This window comes from Heteronotia binoei, chromosome 3 (assembly GCF_032191835.1).
Source record: "Heteronotia binoei isolate CCM8104 ecotype False Entrance Well chromosome 3, APGP_CSIRO_Hbin_v1, whole genome shotgun sequence".
NCBI lineage: Eukaryota > Metazoa > Chordata > Lepidosauria > Squamata > Gekkonidae > Heteronotia > Heteronotia binoei.
The window spans coordinates 170,564,673-170,591,206 of record NC_083225.1 but is presented as its reverse complement, the minus strand read 5'-3'; the positions used below and the strand labels follow the sequence as shown (position 1 = coordinate 170,591,206).

General features: G+C 39.5%; 1 protein-coding gene across 1 annotated transcript in view; it reads left to right on the top strand.

The window, feature by feature from the left end:
- The window catches only part of DYNC2H1 (dynein cytoplasmic 2 heavy chain 1), a 230,035-nt gene that overhangs the window by 63,235 nt on the left and 140,266 nt on the right, over nt 1-26,534 (top strand). The window contains exons 44-62 of the mRNA XM_060234883.1: nt 2,342-2,493; nt 4,113-4,257; nt 6,820-6,922; nt 7,821-7,988; nt 8,091-8,221; nt 8,742-8,990; nt 10,596-10,704; nt 11,841-11,954; nt 13,389-13,531; nt 13,773-13,848; nt 15,360-15,514; nt 16,679-16,816; nt 19,141-19,254; nt 19,509-19,669; nt 19,875-19,998; nt 20,316-20,437; nt 22,373-22,459; nt 22,760-22,886; nt 23,759-23,900. Coding sequence (XP_060090866.1) covers nt 2,342-2,493; nt 4,113-4,257; nt 6,820-6,922; nt 7,821-7,988; nt 8,091-8,221; nt 8,742-8,990; nt 10,596-10,704; nt 11,841-11,954; nt 13,389-13,531; nt 13,773-13,848; nt 15,360-15,514; nt 16,679-16,816; nt 19,141-19,254; nt 19,509-19,669; nt 19,875-19,998; nt 20,316-20,437; nt 22,373-22,459; nt 22,760-22,886; nt 23,759-23,900 — 2,560 coding nt within the window. The remainder of the gene's footprint in view (nt 1-2,341; nt 2,494-4,112; nt 4,258-6,819; nt 6,923-7,820; nt 7,989-8,090; nt 8,222-8,741; nt 8,991-10,595; nt 10,705-11,840; nt 11,955-13,388; nt 13,532-13,772; nt 13,849-15,359; nt 15,515-16,678; nt 16,817-19,140; nt 19,255-19,508; nt 19,670-19,874; nt 19,999-20,315; nt 20,438-22,372; nt 22,460-22,759; nt 22,887-23,758; nt 23,901-26,534) is intronic.

Below are 26,534 nucleotides of genomic sequence, written 5' to 3'. Positions count from 1 at the left end.
GGGGCAGCGTGGAGCGATCCCAGCGCTTGCTGGAAGCAGAGCTGGAGCCAGGCAGGCAGGCGCGGGGGAAGCGCCGGGATCGGAGGCGGAGGCAGCGGATCGCCCCCCAGGAGGAAGGTGCGTCCTATGGTCCGGAGCGCCTTATGGACCGAAAAATACGGCTACCTGCCATCTTCTCACAAACTGCATACATCTATTGGTGAAAGGCTCCTGTAGTAGGACTGTTTAGGTATTTGTAGGATTGGTTGTTCCTGCCTTACAGTTTCAAGTAATAAATCAGTACCTCAAAGTGACTCTCATCCACATATCTGACACTGCACTACATTCCGTGCACCACATCAAGCACTAGTTTAAGAACAAAATTTGCTGATGAGCAAGATTACACATAAAAAGCAATGATGAAAACAAGTTTAATTAAATATTTCAAAGAGCAAGCCCAAGCAGGCATGCTTATCATTCATTCATTCATTCATTCATTCATTCATTCATTCATTCATTCATTCATTCATTCAAATATCCTGCCCTCCCTGCCGAAGTCCTATTTCATTCAGATGTGCTCCCAGGAGAGTTCCTAGGATTCCAGCTTTTAGTACAGTTTGGTCGGTCTTACTGTTGAATTCTGATGAATATTCCTGGTCACATGAAACAAAGCTCGTAATTTACATATTACTTTATTAATTTTAAATCTAATTAATTTTAATCAATATTTTTAAAAATATTTTTATGTTTTATTGACTCTTGTACAATTGACCATTACAACATATGAATGTTGGAATTACAAATAACCCTTCCCCCCCCAACCCTCCCCATCTTCTCTTAGTCTTTTCCCCTCAGCCAAGGGCACAAAGTCTTGATCTTCCACTGAATGTCCTTCCTTGTCCTTAATCAATATTTTCCTTGGAACCGCAATAATATCTGAATCATACCTTTAATTCCTATAAATGTTAGGGAGTGATAATTGTTGGAAACAGTGTTATCTCAGCGCTGATTCACAAATGTGTACACTGGATGTCTTATCACTTCATGACGTTCCTCCTAAAGACTTATAGCTCATTGTATGAACTGCCTGCAGTGAGGCATTGTGTGAGATTTGTTGTCATGTTTGATTTGTGCAAATTTTGGCCTAGCTACCCAGACAAATTTTGTAGCCACCACTATTCTTCAGAGGTGGAGTTTTGTTTCTGAAGTTAAACTGAGACTTGGAGGTGCTTGTATCACCATGGAGGCGTAATTTGAGATTAGGGGTAATTCCCTGTGGCCCCAGCTTCACTCTCAGGAGATGGGTGGTAGCTTGACCAGACTTGCATGGTGCTTTTGAATTTCTTGGAGTTTGGCTTCAGGGGCAATTTTCCAGTCTCATCCTGGTTGTAAACTGAGCAGATGAGAAATGATCTCTCATGACAGTGGATGAAGTTGTGGACCTCTCGATAGATGGGTGTTTCATGCATACTAATAATTGCTTGATGTTGCAGACATTGAATGATGAGCATGCACATGTGAACTATCCCTCTCTGCCAATTTTTCATGATACTTGCTACTGAGGTAGACCTAGGATGCTTGTTGATCCATAGCTGGCCCAGCACTCCTGCAAAATTCTGTTTTGTCTTTTTGATGTCTTAACAGTGAGCAAAATAACATTTATATGCTTTGTCAATGAAGAGCTGGCCCTTCTCCAATCACAAGAAGATCCCCCAATTTTAGAAGAATTCAAGTCTTGCTGAAGGATCTGTAGCAGTTTCAGAATTGTTGCCAATGGTCATTGGGACTATGTTGCTATTTAGAAGGGTCAGGCAGGCAATTACAACAAGAAGGTCATATCCAAGTTGGTCCTGGTGATTTAGGCATTTCTGGGCCTGATTCTGAATGTGGGTAGGATACAGTATCCTCTTACCTTTTTTCTTGGTGCTTCATTCTTCCCACAATGCCTGCCGTAATGCCATTTTGCACCTTGATTCTTCTAATGTTTCCTGCTTCATTATGACCCTGTGCTAAAATCCCAGATGGGGCAGCCAGAAATGCAAAGTTTTCCTATGCAGAATTAGCCCATTCTGTTGATTTCAGCAGTTACTCCCTTCTCATCCCATAGACTTTAATAAATTGAGAAGGGAGTGTAACTCTGCACAGGTTGACATACTTGCCTGAATAGATGATGTTTCCAGAATTTAGGATTTGCCTTTGGAGAATGTCCGTTTGGTAGAAAACGAAACTTCATAGATTAATTTGGCCTTCATTATGTGCTGTATAAAATCATACATAGTGACGCAGTTAGCAAATACAGCATGGTGAATTTTTAAAATAATTGCTTTTGTGTGAATGTGTAACTTTATTTTTTATCCCCAAGGTGCTGACATATCAAGGATTTTATGATGAAAATCTTGAATGGGTTGGGCTAGAAAACATCCAGATTGTGGCTTCCATGTCTGCTGGAGGAACTCTGGGAAGACATAAACTCACTTCCAGATTTACATCAATTGTTCGTCTTTGTGCAATTGAGTAAGTGTCTGCTTGAATCATTTGAGTGAATTTCTCAAGGACGTAGGTGAACTTTGCAATTGCAAATTATTTTTATTATGGTAGCACCTAACATGAAGGGGTGAAAAGAAGAGCAGTAATAATATAACTAGGGTTGATTATGAAATTCTGTTTTGTTTTTAATTTTATTTCCCCACCGTTGACTGAGATTTAAGTCAGCGTGACTAGATTTTGCATTCAGGCCTTGGCCATCGACACTTTGGATGGCTGATTGGATCTCCCACATACTGTGCTTCAGTCTAGTCACTAGTGGATGAAAGGGTTGTGTTTTGAGCCCCTATCCCCCACTTAACGTTGTCCCTTAGTGGTCATGAAATGCAGACGCCATGGAAAAACACTGACAAGCATACTGATGACTCTGAAATTTGGGAATCACATCAAAAGAACAACCCATGTGTTGCAGCACAGAAACAAACAAATAATAGAAACCGCTGTAAAACCAGCCCTTTGCTGAAAAGCGGAGTTTTGCTTTCTTTCTTTAGCTTTTACTTTTGGGGGCACACTAACAGCAAGTTTTGGAGGGCTTTCTACTGTATCTTTGCTTCTGTGATACAGAAGAATGCAATCAAATTCTTTTGCAACATAGTTATAAAAACAGTCAAATATTTTTTTTAATTTAATTTTTTGCTTTATGAAGGTATAGTTGGAAGAGGTTTCTGTTGTGCAAGGGTGGGATATTGTCGCTGCTCTTCCTGTAATTTTAGGGTTAAAGAACTCTTAAATTACCCTGCTCTCCACAGACTTTTACTAATTCCCACTAAGAGTAATGTAAACAGTGCTTATTAATGTCCCATTTTACCCATAAATTTTTACTGCAGTACACCTGCTTGGAAGTCCTTTTTATTTACCTTCCTAAGTTCCCAGATGATATTTCATAGGAAGGAAGTCAGCAGTTTTCCCAGAATTTCAGAACCTGCACAACTCAGAGAGCACTATGGACTGTCCTTTCCACTGTCTTCTCTGGGCGGCTATGCAGCTATGAAGTCTCAGCTCTTTTATCTCTCCCAGCCCTCCATCTAAACTCCAGAATGTTATCACTGTGCATGATAGCATTCCACCCTAAAATGCAGCTGTGTGTTTAAACTTCTGGATCACGTCTACTGTTCTTGCAATGAGAACTTATTGTTCCTTGTTTTTCTAATAAAATATGCCTTAATATTATTGTTAAATTACTGTATTATACAGTATGGAAATGTTGGACCTTTGCAAAACTTTAAGATGGCTCAGCAGCTTTTCAGGTTTATTACTCTTGTAGCCTTCTTTTCTTTCATTTTGGAACTGAAGGTGCCAAAATTAGGGTTCCTAAGAGATCTTCTATCAGGCACTTGCTATGCTGAGATCTGCAGCAAGATTACTGAATCAGGTGCCCTCCAACTATAACCCACATTACAAGAATATTTGTTACTGGAACCAAGGGATTAAGGCCATTTGTCACAAAATGTGTAAAAACATTAGAACTGAAGGTTTCAAAGAAACAGGAATTCTTTTCCATTTTGATGTATTTGGCTTAGACAGTGATCATTGTAGCTACAAATAAATGATGCTGATCAATATTACATTCTTTTACTTGCGTTTCCCAGTTATCCAGAGAGAGATCAACTGCAGACTATTTATAGTGCCTACTTAGAACCTGTTCTGCACAAGAACCTAAAGAATCATCCTTCTTGGGGATCGTTAGCAAAAATATATCAGTTGGCGGGATCTATGGTTCAAGTATATGAGCAGGTATAGATTGCTTAATTTGGTTTCTAAGGAACTGAGATGCATTTTACCGCAGGACTGATGTCCCCTGTCCCTGTGGTGCTGCATACCCTTGCTGCCGTCGCCTGACGCACTTTGTTACAGCAGACAGAAGGAGAAGAAAAGCATGTTTACTTCTGTTCCTGAAACTCCTGCTTGCAAACATCCAAAAGCTTCTTGCTCTCTGCAGCAGTGGGGTGTGGAAAAGGGCAGCCAATATAACCCAGAGAGTGGAGCACCTTCATGCCCTGCTAGGTTTCCTAGAAACATCTGGTAACAGCACGCTCGATGAGAAAGAGCAGGGCTGCTGTTTGGCCCCCATGGACATGTTTTCAAAAGTGATGCAGAACTGTGTTCTGTATAAAACTAAGATGGTATTAAATTTGGGGGTGCAGACTCTGGCAGTTTAATAATTTGAATCTTTATTCAGTAAACTCATGGGACTAAGTTTAAATCCATGGGGAAACATATTCTAGTCAGAAGTGTTGAGAGTGATAAATGCAGTTATTTGGTTTGATGGCTGTTTGGTATTGGGGTTTTTTATTTCAGTAAAGAATAGAAAAGAAAATACTACTGGTGACATTTCCTTTTAACAACACGTGCCGGTTTTTGAACTGTAAAATATCTGGGATTTCTATCAATATCTTTCATTTCCATCAACAAGGCACCCAAGTTGAGATTTTCATAATGGTTCTATCTATTCAACTTGAAGAAATGAATTTATTAATTAAAAGTAGAGCTGTGATGTCTATATAGTTGTTTGGAACATTTATTAGTCTCATTTGCCATAAAAATATGCCTGAAGCAGCTTACACAAAGAGAGTCTGTTACTCAGATAAATATATGAAAAAAGCTTTTGGTCAATTAAAATGGAATTAATTTAATAGAACTTAATGGAATTGAATTAATCTAACCTATTAAAATGGAATTAGCTGGGTAGGATTTTTATTGCAACTGTTTTCCAATAGAGAGCCTGTTTGGTGTAGTACTTAAGTAAAGTAAAGTAAATTTTATTCTTATATCCCGCCCTCCCCCGCCAGAAGGCGGGCTCAGGGCGGCTCACAGACATGGCAAGCCATGATTTGGTTAAAACAGATAACAATAATTTAAAATATGGTTCAATTACATAAATTAATTAAAGTTTAAAAATATAAAAATAGATAGAAGTAGGTGCTGTACTTCTATCAGTCACAAATTACATATTGTCATACATCAGTTTCAATTATACATAAGGTGGTTAAAGTTACAATAATTAATCAATTTGGTCTGGTCCTGATTTGAATGCGAGCTGAAAAAGAGAGGTTTTGCAAGCCCTGCGGAACTGGTTCAAGTCCCGCAGGGCTCGCACCGTCTCTGGAAGTTGGTTCCACCAACGAGGGGCCATTAGTGAAAAGGCTTGCTCCCGGGTTATCTTCAGTCTGGCCTCTCTTGGCCCAGGGATTTGTAGGAGGTTTTGGGAGCTGGATCTTAGTGCTCTCTGGGGAATATATGGGGAGAGGCGGTCCCTGAGGTAGGCAGGTCCTCGGCCATATAGGGCTTTAAAGGTAATAACCAGCACCTTATAACGAACACGGTAGCAGTTCGTTAAGAGCAGTGAACTCTTATCTGGAGAACTGGGTTTCATTCCCCACTCTTTCACATGTAACTACTGGGTGACCTTGAGTCAGTCACAGTTCTCTCAGAGCTCTCTCAGCCCCACATTCCTCACAGGGTGTATTGTGGAGAGAGGAAGGGAAGGAGATTGTAAACCACTCTGATTGAAGGGCAGGGTATAAATCCAATCTCTTTTTAATGTAAGCAGGTACAGATCTATAGATGGCAGGTAAACTCCTTTCTGTGGCTGTCTTAGTTAAAATTCATAAAACGAACCAACTGAGATTGCTTTAATCAAACAGCAGTCCTTGCTAAAAGACATAATTTACAGTGCAACCCTTTGTATAGTTACTCTGTTCTGTGCTTAGGCTTGGTTTAACTCTGCCTAGGATTTTACTCTGTATCAACTAAAAATTCTTCATTTAATTGATATCCCTTTTAAAGAGAAACCTAGTTGTAATTTATAGTGTCTACTTAGAACCTGTTCTGCACAAGAACCTAAAGAATGTTAAGTGAAATTTGCGCTGTGAAATCCTCAGTGGCACAAATGAATCTATTCAATTCATACCTTTCATTTATTCTATTTCCTGCATGCTTTGCAAACCATTTATACATGGGCAACCTAGAATATGTTGAACCCAAACCTTAATGATCAAAGTTTTCTGTTAGTCAGGCACATTCTGTGCTCTCCATGTAACTGTATTTATGATTGTTAATGTTTATTTGAACCAGTACCTTTTAGAGAAACAAAGCTGTACTAAATATTTTGCATTCAAAAGCAAGATTATATGCTATTTTGACTACTCAGCCATGAAATAATCATGCATATGAGCCTGTATGTGTATATACCAGTTTGGTAGGAAAATTTTGAAAACCACTACAGTATATTGCTGGAAAAACTACCAAATTTTAAAAAATGAATGTATATAATATTGATATGCTCTGTGTTTCTAGGTTCGAGCCAAATTCACTGTAGATGATCATAGTCACTATCTCTTCACGCCCTGCATTCTTACTCAGTGGGTTCTAGGCTTGTTCAGATACGATTTAACAGGAGGTGAGTAATTGTGGCATATTGTACTGTATATAATTTTTAGTTAAGTCCTAAACACATTTCTACCCTTGTAACCCCATTGACTTCAGCATTAGACAGCAATTTTAAGCAGGTCTCCACCGAATCTTACTCAGCTCTTTTCATTGGGACTTATTCCCAGGAACATATTCTTAGGATTGCACTGAAATGGCTTAAATATTTGCTTGATTTCCTACTTCTTTAGACTGTGAAGTGCTTTATATGTGCTGGTTCTGAATTGAAAAGCTGATATCATTAGGGTTTGATCATGGATCCCACCAAATGTGTTTGTTTACTTTACATTCCAGAATACTATTACATTAAAGGCCCACGGCACTTTAAACACAGTCACCCAAGGATAAAGCATTTTGCCTCTATATGCTTAATTCTGCAGTAGATTTGTTCTCTTCAGAAACTGTAATTTGCTGAGGTATACTTTGCAAGCATACTTCTGCATAAGAACCAATGTTAAACTGGAACAGTTCTGAGTTTTAACACACACCCCTCATTTCCTAAAGTAGGAAATTTGTTCTTCCTGAGATAGTAAATTCATTTATATTATGTTATACTATTAAATAACCAGCTGTTTGCATAAATAAGTATTGATACTTAGGATAACAAATGGGGAATTAAATTGATACCTGTTGACCAGTTATTTTGTAGATGTCTCTTATTAAAAATCAGATTTTTGTCACTAAACTATTATATGGATAAATGAAGCCTATGAGTTTTTCATTCATTTTCCTTTCCTTTCCTGCCGCTTGATGATCTCACTTTGGTATGTAGTCTGCATTATTTCTTTTATTTTTCCCCCTGCATATTGAAATGCATTGTTTCAAAATTTGAATTTTATAATTTACAAAAATATGTGCCTATTTCACAGGGGCATCTACAAATACACTAGATACTGTCTTGGAAATTGTTGCTTATGAAGCACGTCGTCTCTTCCGTGACAAAATTGTTGGTGCTAAGAAACTGCATATATTTGATAATATTTTGATGAAGGTCTTTGAAGGAGATTGGGGTTCAGATGTTCTTGACAACATGGCAGGTAACTTGAAATGAAACGGTCTAGACTTGCTTTCCTGATTGCCTGCCATGTTCTTTAATTATCATGATAATGATATGTCTCCATTGTGTTATATTTTTACAGATAGCTATTATGTAACATGGGGAACTCGTAATGAACTAGGAGCAATTATGGCTCCAGGGCAAACATTACCACCCCATGGAAGACCACTTGGCAAACTTAACTCTGCAGATTTAAAAGATGTTATCAAAAAGGTATGTCACAACAGGTTATTGTCCAGGTGGAATTCTCAGAAGTTTGTATTTATTTTTGTGCACTGTACCTGTAACCAAGGTAAGTGTCTTTTCCTGTTTGGGAAGATACTTTCATAGCAAGTTTAGGGCCTCTGGATTTCTGCTGTCCTCCTAGGCAGATCCAATGCATATAGGTTTTTTTAATAAAAGAGTACAGGCTGCAGATAGAAGTATCCGAAGAATGGATCGTTGAACTGTAAATTAAGACAGAAAAGGCCTAATGAAGACTATTGAGCATACTTTTGTGTCAGTTAAAAGGGGGAAATGATGTGGGTGTGGATGTGTGGGGGAAATTAATGTTCACATTCCTGAGAATTTATAGAATCGTGGAATGGAGATTTTTGGATTGGGGAGGAGGTTGTAAATATTTCCTCTTTGCTATTCCTTGTAGATTTCCAGTGTGCTCTCAGTTTGTTTTCTGAATTGCTATGTGCTACTGGATCATGTGATTTTATTTACATTCTTCTTTTTTCTCTGTTAGGGTATTATTCACTATGGACGAGATAATCAGGAGATAGAAATTTTGCTTTTCCCTGAAGTTCTTGATTATGTATCTAGAGTTGATAGAGTACTAAGTTTTCCTGGAGGTTCACTTCTGTTAGCAGGCCACAGTGGAGTTGGCCGTCGAACAGTTACCTCATTAGTCAGTCATATGCATGGAGCTCTTCTGATTACACCCAAAATTTCTAGAGGCTATGAAATGAAGCAATTCAAAAATGATTTAAAACATGTAAGTTGTAACCTGTATTTTTTTTTGCCAAACTTTCAGAGAGTACCACCCAGTCTGTATTTTAAAGAATGTCCCATCTATGCCAAATTAAACAGAACTGAACTAATTTTATTTCTGAAAATCACTGTATAATCTTTATAAGTGATTAGTGATCCAGAGAGTTTCAATTTTTTCTACCCAGTTCATTTGTTTAGCTTGGAAAAGATCATTACATTGTTTTAATTCACTTTTTTTGAAATTGTCTGTCCATCTTAGACACCTTTTTTGTTGTTTGCTTCTAAACTTATTTTGTGTCAATCCAAACTTTGAAATAAAATTTTGAACAGTGGTAATATTGAATTAGGCTCAAAGGCTTCTGGTGTAAGGCATTTCTCACCACTGAAATCTGTTGGGTCTGAAAATACTCTACTTAAGTGGAATCTTTTTTATTTTTTTAAAATGTATTTTTAGTTCATTGTATCACAACTAGGGGTTGGCACGAATTGATTTATGAATCTCAGTTCAGCATGAACCAGGCCGGTTCGTGAAGCATTAACCAGGGGTTCAGGAGACCAGTTCATCCCCGAACCTGCTCACAAACCTCCTTTGTTAAAACCCATGAAGCACAAACCTCCATTTTCCCAGTTCATGTTCATCCCTAATAACAATGCTAAATGACTAAGGTGTAGGGTTGCCAGCCTCTAGGTGAGGCCTGGAGATCTTCAGCTTTTACAACTGACCTACACCTGGCAGAAGTCAGCTTCCCAGGAGAAAATGCCTGCTTTGAAGGGTGGACTCTATGACATTGAAACATGCTGAGGCCCCTCCCCTCCCCAAACCCTGCTGTCTCCTGGATCCACCTCCAAAGTCTCCAGGTATTTTCCAACTTAGACCTGTCAGCCCTACTAAAATGAAAGTTTGTAGTCACATGCAGATTTTCAAGGACATGAGCAGTTAAGGGATTAATTGTGCAGTCCTAAATAGAGTTATACCCTTCTAAGTCTGTACACATCAATGAATTTAGGAGGGGGCAACCCAGTTTATGATGGTCTTGTAAGCCTGCTTTGTTCTTCCATAATGTATATCCTTCCCCCAGCATCTGGGCTCAGAATTTTACATGTTTGTTTAGGAGCCTGCATACTTACAATCCCTTTCCTACAACACCCAGCCATGTAATGGTTCACTTCGATGTTTTGCTCTGAGCTTTTGGAGTTTACATATATCAGCCTTTACATATGCTATGAAGATGTGACAGTGCGTAGTCAGTGGAGGACAGATCCATAGAATGCAATCCTAGTCCCATCATCATGGATAATCTCAGTCACTTGCATAAAGTTTGTGTTAGAACACTAAATTTTTTGGTGTGCTTATTTATGAGTGTAACATTTGAGACTTGTGTAATACTAGACTAAAATGTGAAATACGTTTTGTTCAAACAAAGGCACAGTTTGGGATCTTTATTTTATTATTTCAGTCATCAAATCCATTAGGTCAGCAAACTGCATAAAATAAATAAATAAGCCTTGCCATAAACATTGTATATTTAATATCAGGGTCCACTCAGTCAAATCAAGGATGCATATATCTTTATTCTGAAATGAAAAAGAATGGCTTCTCTTTGTTCAGGTGATGCAGCTTGCGGGAATTGAAGCACAACATGTTGTGTTGTTACTTGAGGACTATCAGTTTGTCCACCCTACGTTTCTTGAAATGATCAACAGCTTACTGTCTTCAGGTGAGGACACAGAAGCAAAAATCTTCTCCTGAGGTCCTGCCCTCAGTTTAAGAAGTACAGTGGGTGGTGATTTTGGAGGTGCATTGTGTAGCAACCACAATCCTTTGAAGCCCCTGATCTACAACCCTGGCATTCTCTGCCTTATTGATTCACCTGGAACTATATTTGTAAAATACAACGAAAACTTAGAAAAAAAAAACCCCTCAAAATTCCCAGGCATTTTATTAATATTTTTCCCAATGTTGCCTTGTTTAGTCTGTTTCAACATCATTCTTTATTTTTTAGCCTGTTTTATTATGCCCTCTGCTGTGTTTTTATGATCTGAGATAGTTTCCTATTTAAAAAGCAGACAATAAAACTATCTGCTGCTGTTTGATTATTTATGCACAGTCTGTTGTCTACACAGAATTTCCAGTGTTGTGAATATGGCTGGATGTTTCTTTCAGTTTATTTTAAACTGATTTTATGTATTTCTGTTTTGATCAGAAAAAAAAACATCCTGAAGTTCTAAAAAGATGAAATAATTGCGTATTTTCTGTTGAGAGAGAAATGCAGGCATTTTCTTTCCCTTTTATATAATTTTTATATTAAAAATTTAAACTGACAACGAAAAAAATTTGAACTGAAATAGTTCCTTATTTACATTTTTCTGGTCTCTGTGGATCATGTTGATGGACTTTGCATCTGCAAGAGCATCAATTCAGAAATGTCTACAGCTGGCTTTCTGATGTGAAAACTTTCTCTCAGAAATGCTGCCTTAGAGGACACATACTCTGAAGGGGAAGAGTGTCTTCCCACTCAATTCCTTTGTTTCCTATGGCAACTGCGGTGGCTATCTAGTTATGTTGAACTTTTCTCCTCAGCTAGTTGATTTTTAAAAATACAATTTGATTTTTTAAAATTAAAATGTTTACTTTTTGAAGCTTACACAGTTAGGCTTTACTGCTAGAATATGTGTTATAGGTAGAATAATGAAGATATTTCTCTGATTCATTTTTAGTACCTATAGCACAGCCAATTACATTTCAAAGGTACAAGTCTTGCAAAAGAAAGATCCTTTCTACACAAGGCCACAGTGATCTTTTTAAATAGTGGTATGTACTAAAGTAGATTTTAAAAAACTGTTTCTGAAATAGGTGAAGTTCCTGGACTGTATACAATAGAGGAATTAGAGCCACTTCTGTCCCCTCTGAAAGATCAAGCTTCACAAGATGGGTTTACAGGACCAGTGTTTAATTATTTTACTTATAGTAAGTGAATCAAAGCTGTGTAAGTATATGCCTGCCTAATTACAAAAGATGGTGGGAGAAATGTGACATGTTCTTATTAAAAGAAACTTTTAAGCAGAATGTGACTTAGAAAATCATACAAACACCTGCTTTTTCATTTGGTAACTTCCCTGCTATAATCTTTATAAGCCAGGTTGGGTTTTAAAATCTTGACTGCAGTTGGTAGCCATGCTTTTCAGGAACCAGTAGTATATCTACCAGTAGTAATGCATTACACATTAGTTATCTTGCCTGACTTTTTCAGTTTAATAACCAATAGTGCTGTGTCATAAACTGCCTAGAAAGAAGATGTGGTTCAAATCTAACGTTCTGTACAATAAGTCTTTTCCACCACAGATTCTTTTGTCATTCTTGGGAGGTCTTAAATAGCAGTGAGATTACAGGAAAATAAAACCTTGAATAATTGTTGTGCCTGTTGCAGATTGGCTTTCCAATATAATTTACCAGGCAAGGTTGAACAACTGGGTGAAGCCATATAGGGCTTTGTATGTAATTCTCATTTAAATCAGTGGTATGTAAGACTTTCACTTGGCTAGACCACAGCCTCAAATTTTGATTTAAAATACCCTTGACAGGGCTTTTTTTGTAGCAGGAACTCCTTTGCATATTAGGCCACACCCACCCCTGATGTAGCCAGTTCTCTTGGAGCTTACAGTAGGCCCTGTACAAAGAACCCTGTAAACTCTTGGAGGATTGGCTACATCAGGAGTGTGTGACCTAATATGCAAAGGAGTTCCTGCTACAAAAAAGCCCTGACTCTTGACTTGGATAGCCCTGGCTAGGCCAAACTTGTTAGATCTCAGCATGGTTGGCTCTGGTCAGTATTTAGATGGGAGACCACCAAGAAAGCCCAAGGTGGGTTACATAGTGGCAGGAAATGACAAATCACCTCTGAAATATCTTGCCCTGAAAACCCCACAGATTGCCATAAATCAGTTGTGATATGGCAGCAAAAAGCAAACAAAAACTGAATATGCATCTTCTACATATGAGAATAATACCCCCCCCCCATTATTATCTGGCTCACAGCCAGTGTGAAAAATTATCCAAGTGTCTTATGTAAATGCTTTCCAACTTCCATTTCTAGTGGTGCCCTCCTTCCAAGCCTCTCCAAAATGTCCTCAAATGTTGTGGGCCTTTAGTAGGGGAATCCCACGAGGGGCAAATATCTGTAGCCAGAAAGGGGGGGGGCAATGACCACTTCCCTTGTTTGTGCCTGTAACTCTTTCTGGATTCCATGAACTGCATTTAATCACTCTTTTTGTAGCTGGTATGGTCCAAGTAACAGCTGTCTAGGAATACATTTCTGGGAATTATAATATTAAATTATTATACAAGTTGACAATAGAACATTTATGTGCATTTTAAAATATAAATATGTTGAATAACCTTTAGGAATCCAACAAAATCTTCATGTGGTATTGATTATGGATTCTACTAACTTGAATTTCACAATCAACTGTGAAAGTAATCCTGCACTTCATAAGAAGTGTCAGGTGCTCTGGATGGAAAGTTGGTCTGAGAGCAGCATGAAAAAGGTAAATCAATTTGTGTCCCTTACCATACATTCTTAAATAGAGGCTGGGATAGCGATTGTTCTTTTCTTTGTACTGGTTGTGTAACTGTTTCATCAGAGTATGTGTGGTTTAATTGAACTGGTTTCATTAGGAGTAGACAGCATTGGAGGGGGTGGGGATTACATTTCTTTGGTAATTTCCTAGTTGCCATAAAACTTTCCAGTGGAACTATTTGTTATTATCTACCATTTTTACATTCCAGATACCTGAAATGTTATTTACAGAAGCAGATGAAAAGGCAGCTAAAGGATCAAAGGAACACAAGAAAAAGCATTCTGGTAAGAGTATTGCGTAACAGTTCTGCTTATTCATGCAGAGTTACATAGTTTTATTAAAACAAGAGTCCGAATACCAAAGTGTTGTCTTATGCCCAAGAACGGGATGTGCCAAGTACAATTAAAAGGAAAGTGGAGAAGGAGACCCTTCCCCCACCAGAATGTCATGTGACAAATTGCCTTTGGAAAGTCTACTCAGTGGCAAAAGTGGCTTGCCATGTATAGATGGGAGGAAGTACTGCTATTCAGAAAACACAAGCTCAGAATCCTCTTGAGAATGCAGGCTTAACCATAACTATATAACAAGTATATCCAGTGTCCTATACGAGGCAAAGAAGCTGTACTGTAAGTAGAGTATACCACATAATATATGTCTCCAGAGACAAAAGGTGACATACAGGTTGTATATCTAGATCAGGGGTGTCAAATGTCCAGCCCGTGGGACAGAACATGCCACCCAGGGCTTTAATCAGGTCCCTGGGGCTCTTTTCTTCCTCTCCCCCCCTCCAGTCCTCACCATATGAAGCTTTGAGGCTGACAAAGTTCCCTGCTCTTTCAGTTCCTTGCCTTTTCTGCCTTGGCATTGCAGGCTGTAGCACAGACAAAGCTGCGAGGAAAACATGGAATAACTCTCCATCAAAGCTGCAGGAAGAATGTGGAGTGGATTTTCCATTAAGGTCTCTGTGCCCAAATAGATAGGGCCCAGGGACCCTGATGGAAGATCCATTCCATGTTTTCCCTGCAGCTTTATCTGTGCTGCAGTGTGTTTCAATAGAGTGGAGATAGTTTCACTTTCAGCGTTTCTATATAAACAGCTGAAACTCAAGCTTCCTGGAGGTGCGTTCTTGCAAATAAAGGGTTGATACTTCGATCCAGCTTGTCTCTGCTCAGTGGTTCTGACCTAGTGAGTACTCTAACCTGGAAACCTACAGTCGTGGGGGAATATTATGCTGGAGAACCATTGTTAATCTGAGTAAACTTTGTTGGGTGGGGGGAACTGTTTCATTGTTTCCCCAGGGTCAGAGCATTTTATATTTTTAGTTTCTGCTGTGATCCTTGTGCTTTTTCGATATGTTTTATTTTAAAAATTACATCGCCAGATTCCACTATTCCCCACCTTTCCATTTTAAACAAAATATTGCAAGAGTTTTAAGTTAAAACATAATATCTTTAATTGTGTTTGTCTCTGCCTTTTATAAATTTTATGTCTCTGCTACCTGGCATTACATTTTATCACACGCATAGCTTGGCCCCACAAAGTCCCATTTGTGTTAGATCTGGCCCTCCTAACAAATGAGTTTGATGATCCTGATCTAGAGCAATTGATTGGTGTGGGTCATGATAATCTGAGGGTTTTTTTTAATTGAAATCAGTAGATTTAACCTAGTCATCCATAAAGACAATGGTTGGGATATTTTTTTTTTTGCTGTCCTGTACAACTCCTGCCTTTAGTTGTATTTGTGTATCTACTTCTCAGCCCATAAAGACCACTAAATTTGTAAAATATTATATAGGTGATCCTGATTTCTTAAAGTCCTTTTTGATGATCCATGAGTCCTGTAAACCATATGGAGCTACTCCCAGAAGATATATGACTTTCTTACATATGTATTGTACTATCCATAACAGCAAAAGGACAGAATTGATTAAAAGGCAGAGCCATTTGCAGGTATGTAAGACGTCTTTGACTTGCATGTTTTCAAGCTATTTTGTGATTGTTGTTTGCTGTATCTTCCTCTTCCCCACCCATGCCGAAGCTACAGGCAAATAGTCATCACTTAGAACCTTGATTATGTCACCTGTCAATTTAGTCATTTGTTTATTTAACAAAATGTATGCCCCACCTTTCAGCCCTCATAAGGGCCACCAAGGCAGTTAACAAATTAACCCTCCCTATAGACACATTTGCCCTCCCCCCCCCCACCATCCAAGTTCCTGCAAACGATGGAGAAAAGAATTCTGATCCTGTCACTTAGTGATGGCTCTCTAAGTACCAAACGGTTTCTCTAAGCCCAAAAGTTCCCATATCTGGGGTCCAAGTCTGATTTTTGACACTTACAAAACCTTAAGTGCCAGCTTAAAGTTTCAAGTTTCAAGTTGGTCATACTTCCCATTGAAAATACTTTGGAATAGGATTTGATTGAGTGGACAGTTCAAGGGAGTAGAGACTGATTCAGTAACAAAATCCTAATCTAATTGGATTGTACAATAGCCCCTGCTGATTATGTTTGTGCTTCTTTTACTTCAATTGTTTCATCATATTATGCTCCTATTTTATATTTTTCACCTTTCAAAGAAGTACCTAGTTGAGTTGCTAGGAAAACACTGTAATACAAATATGAAGAGGATAATAAAATGTCCCTTACCTGGATAGTCCAAACTAGCCTGATATCATCACATCTGGAAAGCTAAGCTGGGTTGGCTCTGGCTAGTATTTGGATGGAAGACTTCTAAGGAATACCAGGGACATGATGCGGAGGCAGGCGACAGCAAATTGAAGGTCTCTTGCCTTGAAAACCCTACAGGGAGGGCTTCCATAAGTCAGCTGTGACTTGATGGCATTTTCCATCACCAATAAAATGGCAGTCCCACAAATGGTAGTCCCTAGCTTCTCCATTTAAGAGGACCATGTAGTAGGTGATGTGAAAGACCTCTTCCTGAGATCCTGGAGAGCTGCTGGTAGTCAGAGGAGATAATACTGACCTTGAGAAACCAGTGGTCTGACTCAGTTACAAGGCAGCATCATGTATTCTGGCATGGTCAAAACCTTGTCTTTGTATGGCCTTCACTTTCACAAGCATGTTTATACACCTACTGTTTGTAATCTTCATAGGCCGGAGTGGCTAAACTGAATGAAGCAAAAGCTCTTGTTGATGAGCTGAATAGGAAAGCTGAAGAACAAAGCATATTGCTCAAAATGAAGCAAGAGGAGGCTGATGCTGCACTCCGAGAAATCACTGTTTCTATGCAGGTAATGTACATAAGTACAGAAATATAAATGGGGGAATTTGTTCTTCTTTGGATCTCTTGACATCACATTGACAGAGAAGCGCCAAAGGACTAAAAGAAACAAATGTAAGGGAGAGACGGTGGAAAGAAAAGGGAACAATTAGCAAGAAAAAGTGAAAATACTTTGATAAAAGCAGACTAAAACATTAATTGACAAGGCTGCATGGTTTGTAGTGTCTTATCTAATACAAAATTGCACATTCCTTATAGGTCTTTCACGCATTAGACCCATTTTACATTAAGGCAAAACTGACATGTACTATGGATCTATTCCAGGGATGGGGAACCTTTTTTCTGCCTAGGGCCATATGGATATTTATAACATCATTTGTGGGCCATAAAAAATTATCAGCTTAAAAAACAGTGCTCCGCTGAGGGAGAATGATTTAGGCCAGCAAAATTATTGCAAATAATTGTTTTTCTATTTGAAGTCACATGGAGATAGCCTAATCTGGCACACACACACTTACACACCCAGCAAATGCATAGGTCCAGGGCTTTTTTGTAGAAAAAGCCCAGCAGGACTCAGTAGCATATTAGACCACATCTCCTAATATTAGCATATTAGGTCACACACTCATCAGCATATTAGGCCACACCATCTGGGATAATCAAGTGCAAACTGAACGGTGACAGTAACTTTTCCAGGCCCCGCAGCAATTCTGACCGGCAGCCAGGCCCCAGGGAGGCTGCTGCACAGTACATCTGGGCCCTGTGATCCCTGCCTGGCCCTGGGGAGGCTGCCTCACAGTGCAGCTGGGCTGCACGATCCTCGCTGGCCAGCCAGGCCCCAGGGAGGCTGCCACATGGCTCAGTTCGGCTCAGCAATCCCCGAGGGCCACACCAAGTGACCTTGAGGGCCACATACGGCCCTCGAGATGGAGGTTCCCTACCCCTGGTCTCTGCCATCTATGGGTTTGTGTCAGATTACAACAGTGCACCCTCTCTCTGCAGGGAGGCAATATTTCCTTTCCTCCTGGTCATGAGCAAAATATTACATGTCCCTTGTGATGGGCTACCAATGTCATTATCTTGTTTCACGCAGCTTAGGTCTCTTGGTGTGACTTTGCTGTGAGTTGGCATATATTCTAATATGCTGTCTTTGTCATGAGATTGCGGTGAAGTTGCTCTAATAATAGATCGGGACAGTTGCAGAAGGATGAATATGCCTTTAGAATAATGTAGGGCTATCTGTTTGAAGTGGGAAATAGCATCCCAAACTACATTCCAAGAAGAAGGCTGACACTTTTATTCTTACCAGTCAATTATCCTAATAAATTCTTCCTGGCATTCAACCCTCTGGGCTCCATACTTCAGTTGCACACAGGTTTTGGTGAGGAGTTCAAAGGTCCTTTAATCTAAACTTTTGAAGTGATTCATCAAAAGTTGTCTTGGAGGGAATGTTTGAACCTGTACCCCAAGTACTGATTAGCCCAGAAAGGGAACTCTGAAACTTAAACAAAAATCCATGAATGGTGCAGCCCAGTGTGCATTCTTTGTCACAAGTCAAATCTTAAGAGTCATGGAGTTGAAAGAGACCTCCAGGGTCACCTAGTCTGCACAATGCAGCAAAATCATAAGTACCTCCTGCCCTCCTCCTCATGATCTGCTTAAGTTCACAGAATCAGCATTCCTGTCACATGGCCATCTAACCTGTTTAAAAACCTTCAGGGAAGGAGAGCCCACCACCTCCCAAGGAAGCCTGTTCCACTGGGGAGGAACTGTTCTGTCAGAAAGTTCTTCCTAATGTTGAGCCAGAAATTCTTCTGATTCAATTTCAACCTGTTGGTTCTAGCCCACCCTTCTTGGGCAACAGAAAACAACTCTGTATATCCACTATATGACAGCCCTTCAAGTACTTGAAGATGGTGATCATATCACCTCTCAGTCCTCTCCTTTCCATGCTAAACATACCCAGCTCCTTCAACCTTTCCTCATAGGACTTGGTCTCCAGACCCTTCACCATCTTCATTGCCTTCCTCTGGACACATTCTAGCTTGTCTGTATTCTTCTTAAATTGTGGTGCCCAAAACTGAACACAGTACTCTAGGTGAGATCTAACCAGAGCAGAGTAAAGTGATACCATCACTTTGAATGATCTGGAGACGATACTTCTGTTAATACAGCCCAAAATCTCATTTGCCTTTTTAGCCAACTCATCACACTGCTGACTCATATTCTGTGTATGGTTCACTAAGACTCCTAGATCCTCTTTGCACAGACTACTGCCAAGACTTCCCTATCCTATAATAAATAAATGTCTTGAATAATATCTCCATCTAACAGGATGCAAGTGAACAAAAGGCAGAAATGGAAAAAATAAAACAGAAGATAGCAGAAGAAGCTGTAAAAATAGAAGAAAGAAAAGCAATAATTGAGGATGAATTAAAGGAGGTTCAGGTAATCAGAATGGATATTTATTGATATCCTTGACTTCAGAGCCTGGTTTCCAAATTATACACATGCTAACATAGAGGTTTTTTAAAATGCATTTTCGTTCCATAGTATTTTTGTGGTTGCACATTCTCTCTAAAATACACACACACAATATGAATTTTGTGTGCATATGAGTGAGAATTTTTCAGGAGGCATTTAGGTGTAATAAAAGGAGGTTTTGTTAAAACTAAGCAACTGTTTTTCTGCTTTTTTAAAAGCCACTGGTTAATGAAGCTAAATTGGCAGTTGGAAACATCAAACCTGAATCTCTGTCAGAAATCCGCTCCCTTCGCATGCCCCCTGATATTATTAGAGATATATTGGAGGGTGTCTTACGGTTGATGGGTATTTTTGATACGTCATGGGTGAGCATGAAGAGGTAATTCAATTTTGTTCTTTGGTTATCCTGTTGTTGTTGTTTTTCCCCCAGAAGGTGAAATATTATATTCTCCATACCAAAGGAGATGATTGTAGATAAAACCCATGTAGCCCATGCATTTTTAATGCATTGTAATGCAAAGACCAGTTTCATTAAAATAATTTCAATGAATTCAAATATTTAATATATTTAATATACTTGTCAGTTTCCTTGCCAAAAGAGGAGTCAGAGAAGACATTGCGACCTTTGATGCTCGGAACGTTCCAAAGCAAATCCGTGAGAGCGTAGAAGAACTTCTGGCTAAAAATAAAGCATCTTTTGACCCAAAGGTAATCTTGTTATGTATTTAGCAGGCATGGATTAAATGAACTGTAATTTGGAGGCAGCTATTTTTCTGAGGATTTTCTCCATTACCACAGCAAAATAACTTGCACTGCTTAAGAGCTGGAGAAGGTGTATGGGAAATACGATTTATTGTTAGGAGATGTATTCGCACTGTTACTTCAGTGCATTGATAGTAGTATTGATCCAAGGTATAATTGCCAGTGATGCCACATTGCCTATTTTTAATATAGCAAGTCTATAGCTATCAAAAGTAACCTGCGTCTACTGCCTCAAGGTGAAATGTTTGTGCTGAATTTTTCAGAATGCTAAAAGGGCCAGTACAGCAGCTGCACCCCTGGCAGCATGGGTTAAGGCTAATGTTCAGTATTCCTATGTCCTGGAACGAATTCAGCCTCTGGAAACTGAGCAGGCAGGCCTTGAAAGGTGAGTGAAATGGTTTCTGCTGTTCTTCTGAGTTGCAAATCCGGTTAACTGTGCCATTCTAAGCAGCTGCACTCTTCTAAACCCCTTGAGTCAATGGACTTAAAAGGTGTAATTCTGCTTAAGACAGTGCTGTTGAAGTAGAAAAGCCAGAGCTTTTTTTTGAACAGGAACGCACAGGAACGCAGTTATGTCTGGCTTAGCATCAGGGGGTTTGTTGGCCTGACATGCAAATGAGTTGCTGCTGGACTTTTTCTACCAAAAAAGCCCTGTGTTAAACAATGGTGATGTCAGGGGGTGCGGCCTAATAGGCAAATGAATTCCTGCTGGGCTTTTTCTACAAAAAAAGCCCTGAGGAAATCTGGTATGTTACTCTGCACTCACTTTTTAACAAACACTTTTCTATCAAGAAACCAAGTTTTACTCTAGTTTCATGGAATTAGTAGAGCAAGCTGGTGATCTGTATATATGGAATCTAGTGCACTTTTACTTTAAAAAACTCAATTTCCTTAAAAAAAACTGATCTAAGTAAGACCTCTCTTTTAGCCTAAGGATGCAGTTCTTTGTTGGGGGGGGGCGGGCATGAATGCTCTATTTAAGCATCTGAAGGGCTGTCACTTAGAGGAAGGCAGGGAGCTTCTCCTGTTGGCCGCAGAGGATAGGACTCACAGTAATGGGTCTAAATTAAAGGCGGGAAGGTACTGGCTGGATATTAGGAAAAACTTTTTCACGGTAAGAATTGTTCAACAGTGAAATCAGCTACCGAGGGAGGTGGTGAGGTCTCCCTCCCTGGCAGTCCTTAAGCAGCGGCTGAACAAGCACTTGTCAGGGATGCTCTAGGCTGATCCTGCGTTGAGCAGGAGGTTGGCCTCTATGGCATCTTCCAACTCTGTAATTCTGTGATTTTATGTATTCTGGAGTGAGTCCTGTGGGTCTTGCTTTGAAGTCAGCAGTCACAGGATCAGAATAAATGTCTTTAAACAGAAGTAGATTGATGTCTGAGAGCTAGATTTGACTCCAGTAAAACCTTCACGACCCACAAGATTTTCAGTGCAGGAGTCAAAGCTGCCTTTCTCACGTTGGCACTCAAATGCACCCAAATCTTGTTAGTCTGTAACAAGGGTGGCCAAACTGTGGCTTGGGAGCCGCATATGGCTTTTTCACATATATTGCGTGGCTCTCAAAGCCCCCACCGCCCTGTCGGCCAGCTTGGAGAAGGCATTTGTCTCTTTAAATCACTTCGCCAAGCCAGCCAGCGGCTTGGAGAATGCATTTAAAGTTAAAGTTGCCTTCCTTCCTTCCCTTCCCTCCTGTCTTGCGATTCTCAAATATCTGATGTTCGCGTCTTGCAGCTCGCAAGCATCTGATGTTTATTCTATGTGGCTCTTACGTTAAGCAAGTTTGGCCACCCCTGGTCTGTAAGATGTTACTGGAGTTGAATCTAGCTCTTCTACTTCAGACCAGCACAGCTATCCTCTGAGACTGAGGTCTGAAGTTGTATTTTTGTGCCTTCTGTATATGTGTTCCCCTGTGTTTTTTAAAAGTTGTGTGGACATCAGATCCCAGGGTTGTGCTTCTTATCTAGAACACATCCAGTTTTATCTCAGACAAATGATTCAGATGGGAAATACACGGGTGCATCCCTTCAATTTGTGTTCTGGGCTTCGTCGCCATTATGCTGGCATACATCAAAGTTTGCCATCTGTTACTAATTCAAACAACTGGTCCATATATTCTGACTGGCAGTGACTTACTTACATATTACCTAAAAGTGTTTTGACTGGAGATGCCTGGGGCTAAACCTGGGACTTCCTCCTTGCTGCACATGTGCTGTATCCCTGAATTATGTCAGCAGCAAGCATTAGGGTTGTAGTCGCTAAAATAACTTTTGGATCTTGATAGATAAGGATCTTTATTTTCATTTCTAATATATTTCAGTAACCTTAGGAAAACCGAAGCAAGAAAACAGAAACTAGAAGACTTGCTGAATTCTGTTGGTCAAAAAGTAGCAGAACTAAGAGATAAGTATGTGTCAGCCGTTTTTCTTAGCAAATGCGATATTTAGCATCTAGGAGGTGCTTAATGTGTTTGCAAATTGCCATTTGATGAATGCATTGGTTCCTTGTTATGTTGGATATCATGCCAATAAAGGTAATTGATCGATTGATTAGCAAATGCATTCAGTTTGGATATTTATTTCAGTATTGTTTTATTATTTAAGTTACCACCACCTCTGGTTTTAAAGTGTAATGCATTCTGAAAGCTTTGTTTCAGCAAGAGCACAGTCGTTCTTAAGGATTAATTAAAAATGTAATTCTTATTCAGGTTCCAGGCCAGAACCTCTGAGGCAGCTAAGCTTGAAGCAGAAGTTGCTAAAGCACAAGAAACAGTTAAAGCTGCAGAGATACTGATTAAGCAGCTTGATAGGGAACACAAGAGATGGAACACACAGGTTGGTTGCTGAAGAATTGCATTATTATCAAGTAAAAATTGTATATTTTTAATTCGTTTGCATTGTGTTCTTTCAAAATTACTACGGATTCCTTATCCGAGAATAGACGTGGGGTTTGATCCAGACTAAACTGGCAGTTTCCTCTGGTTCCCCTTTCCTGCTGCAACATTGTGTAAAGCTCAGTGGGCAGCATTGGAGGCAGGAAAGTTACATTCTGCTATTGGAAAATGTATTCTGGATCCAACCCGTAGTATTTTATCCCACCCTCTTAAAATGGTGTCTTTGCATAATGATCTCAGTCTTTACAAGAGAACTTTCCCACCTTCCAAGATTTTGCCATTCTTTAGAATAGACCAGACTGGATAGCCTCAACCCGACCAATGTCAATCAAGTAAGTTAAATCAATCTTGTAGGTGATTGGTAGGGGGGTTTCTTAGCCTCGGTTTGCATTATGGAGGCATATTTCCGTATTCTGATTTTTCAGTACCAGAGAATATAATGCTGTTTTATCTTCTGTGGCCAACAGTATCAGTATGGGGTGCTTCACTTGGACCAGGCCTCATATTTTCCCCAAGCTCTTATTGGCTCAAGTTCTGTCTTCCATACCTGTTCACCATGTGAGACAAAATTTCCTTTCTTCAAAGTAGCCCATAAACACAAAGACCTGGGGCAGGAGGTGTGCCATGTCCAAGATTACAGTAAAGATGAAGTGGATAAGCGGTACAGTATGTACAGCATGAGTTTCCAGCTGTTGCCTGTCTTTCTGAAGATTCATCTGAGCAGTATTTTTTAAATCAACATACTGCCATTTAACAGTTTTTCCATAAATCATATTCACATCTGAAGTCATGTTGGGAATCTGTTCTTTTTAGGTTTCTGAGATAGTAGATGAATTGAGCACTCTGCCAAGAAGAGCTCAGTTGGCGGCTGCTTTCATTACTTATCTTTCTGCTGCACCAGAAGATCAAAGAAAAGCAAGTTTGGATGCCTGGACAAAATCAGCTGGTCTGGAAAGTAAATATCACACTTTGATCAGAAAACAAGAAATTATACAGTGCTTGAGGATGGAGAAATGATTATAGTGGTGTGCACTGAATTTTTTTTTACCTTAGGGTTCTCAAGCATCATAATAGCGGACCTCACTATGTCAATTTCCCAAGTCTTTGTAAGCGTAACTAGGAAGAGGGGAAAAAAATACTGGAATGCATAGTTGACAACATTGATTCCCAAAAGTGCACTAAATCTGACAAAACTGACCAGGATAGCCAGCCTAGTCTGATCTTGTCATATTTTGGAAGCTAAGCAGTCAGCTATGGTTGGGATGGGAGCTCACCAAGGAATACCAGGGTCCTGGTTTGTGTGGAAGACCACAAGGGAATTCCAGGGTCGCTATGCACTGGCAGGCAATAGCAAACCACCTCTGTTAGTCTGTTGCCTAGGAAACCCTTCGGGATCACCATAAGTCAGCTGTGACTTGATGGCACTGAGGAATAGTAGATTGATGAATAATAAGTTGACAGTAAACTCATCACATAAATTTATTTTTTTATTTAGATAATTTATATTTCACCCTTTCCCAGATGGGCTCAGGGTGGATAACAACATTTTAAAAAGAGTAAAACAACAGTTGGTTTGGATGGGTTAGGGAGAAGATCCCACCTTTTGGGAGCTACCCCTGCCTCCTTAGGAAATTCTCATGCCGCACACTTGAGAATCAGAGGCCTAGACTTTTGCCAACAGTATTCTTTGTTCAAGCAAGGAATATCTGCTGCTTTGTTAAGTGGTTGATTGTACAATGATTTGTGACTGCAGGCAGATCATCTGATCTTGGAGACAGGGGTGGTTCCTGCCCTTTAGGATCCAATTCTATTAGTGGCTAGACAGAGAAAACAATACAACCTCAGGAAAGGGTTTTATAATTCAGTCCTCTCAGAAATGTAGCTGCTCTAGTCTCTTTACCCAGCCTGTTTAAAGCAAATTGGCTAAAATGTATTTCAGAAAATGTTCATATCAGACTGGCTGCAGATAAATATAGCATCGCTGAGGGGAAAGCAGAGATGGAATTATGCCCCCCCCCCTATAGCTGATTTAGTCATGCCCAATAGATGAGTGACTCCCTTGAAGCAATAATTTGTTCAGTCTGTGCATGATTAAATAACGTTTCCTGTAGTATAAGAGCATTAACTGCACGGCGATTCAGTAAAATCTCATTTCAAGGCTTCCCTAGATTCAACAATAAGGAAAGCTTCTCATTTCCTGGTAATAATTGTTAAAATCAGAAAAAAACAAAAAGTGTTTGACCTAAGTAATTTATGGCCTTTTCAGATAACAGTTTTTAAAAGTGCATTTGTTTCAGTTATATAAGAACATAAGAGAAGCCATGTTAGATCAGGCCAATGGCCCATCCAGTCCAACACTTTGTGTCACACAGTGGCCAAAAAGCTGGGTACCATCAGGAGGTCCATTAGTGGGGCCAGAACACTAGAAGCCCTCCCACTGTTGCCTCCCCCCCCCGCAACAAGAATACAGAGCATCACTTGCCCCAAACAGAGAGCTGCCACCACCACCTCATGTGACAGTGAATTCCATGTGTTAATCACCCTTTGGATGAAGAAGTACTTTCTTGTATCCATTCTAACTCGACTGCTCAGCAGTTTCATTGAGTGTTCATATAAGGTGGGTTGCAGGTCCCAACATCTTTCCTTGAATTTCTTGTCATTCTGTTACTCAGATTTTGTAGCTTAGAAAATACAACTTTCCCCCTGCTAATGCTTTCTTTGCTATTATAAGTTATTGTGGGTTTTAATAATTGAGTTGTAAGATTAGTTTAATTTTTTAAAATTGATTTTGTATTTTTGTTGTTTTTATGTCTCTGTAGGGATGGTTTTTTTAAAAAATAATAATAATAAAAACACACATATAAGTTCTTGAAACAAACAAAATCATCAGATGCTGAGTGCTCATCTGTAGATTCTCAATGGTTTACTGCTTTTAGTCAAGAAGGCTTGTAAATCAGATTGTTTTGATGTCTCTCTGCTTGTGCATCACCTCATTTACAAGAAAAGGGGCTTTAAAAATCTGATTAAAGTGCTATAGCCTGAGTCTGAAAACCAGCATTGTTAAAGCATCATCAAAGCAATACCCTCAGGTATCAGCACAGATTAGATATCAGTCCCAAAAGCTTGGATGAACAAAATGGCGAGCCTAGCGGGGAGGAGGGGCTGGTTCCATAATGTCAGGATGTCTGTTGAGAAGGCCCTGATCCTGGTTCCGCCACATGATGGAATTTAAAGCATGTCTCACTGTAGATCTCTGAAAGGGGCAGGGTTCATATGGGATAAAAATTTTTTACCCTGCTTTCATCCCCAGTGGAACAAAACAGCTTACAATTTAATTCGCCTTTCCTCCCTTTCATTTTTACAACAACCAGGCCTCATTTTGGGGCAGGAGCTCACAAGAGCAGAGCTCCAGAAGTTCTAAATTTTATTGTGCTATTTCTTTCTTAACCCCTAACCACCCCCCCTCCAATACTTGCTTCTGGGCTCCATTATTCATTATGGAAGAATTTTGCTGAACTCTACCATTTGACAAACTTTCTAATATTTTCCCCCCACCAAAAATGGGAAAATAACCAAAACATATAAAGCA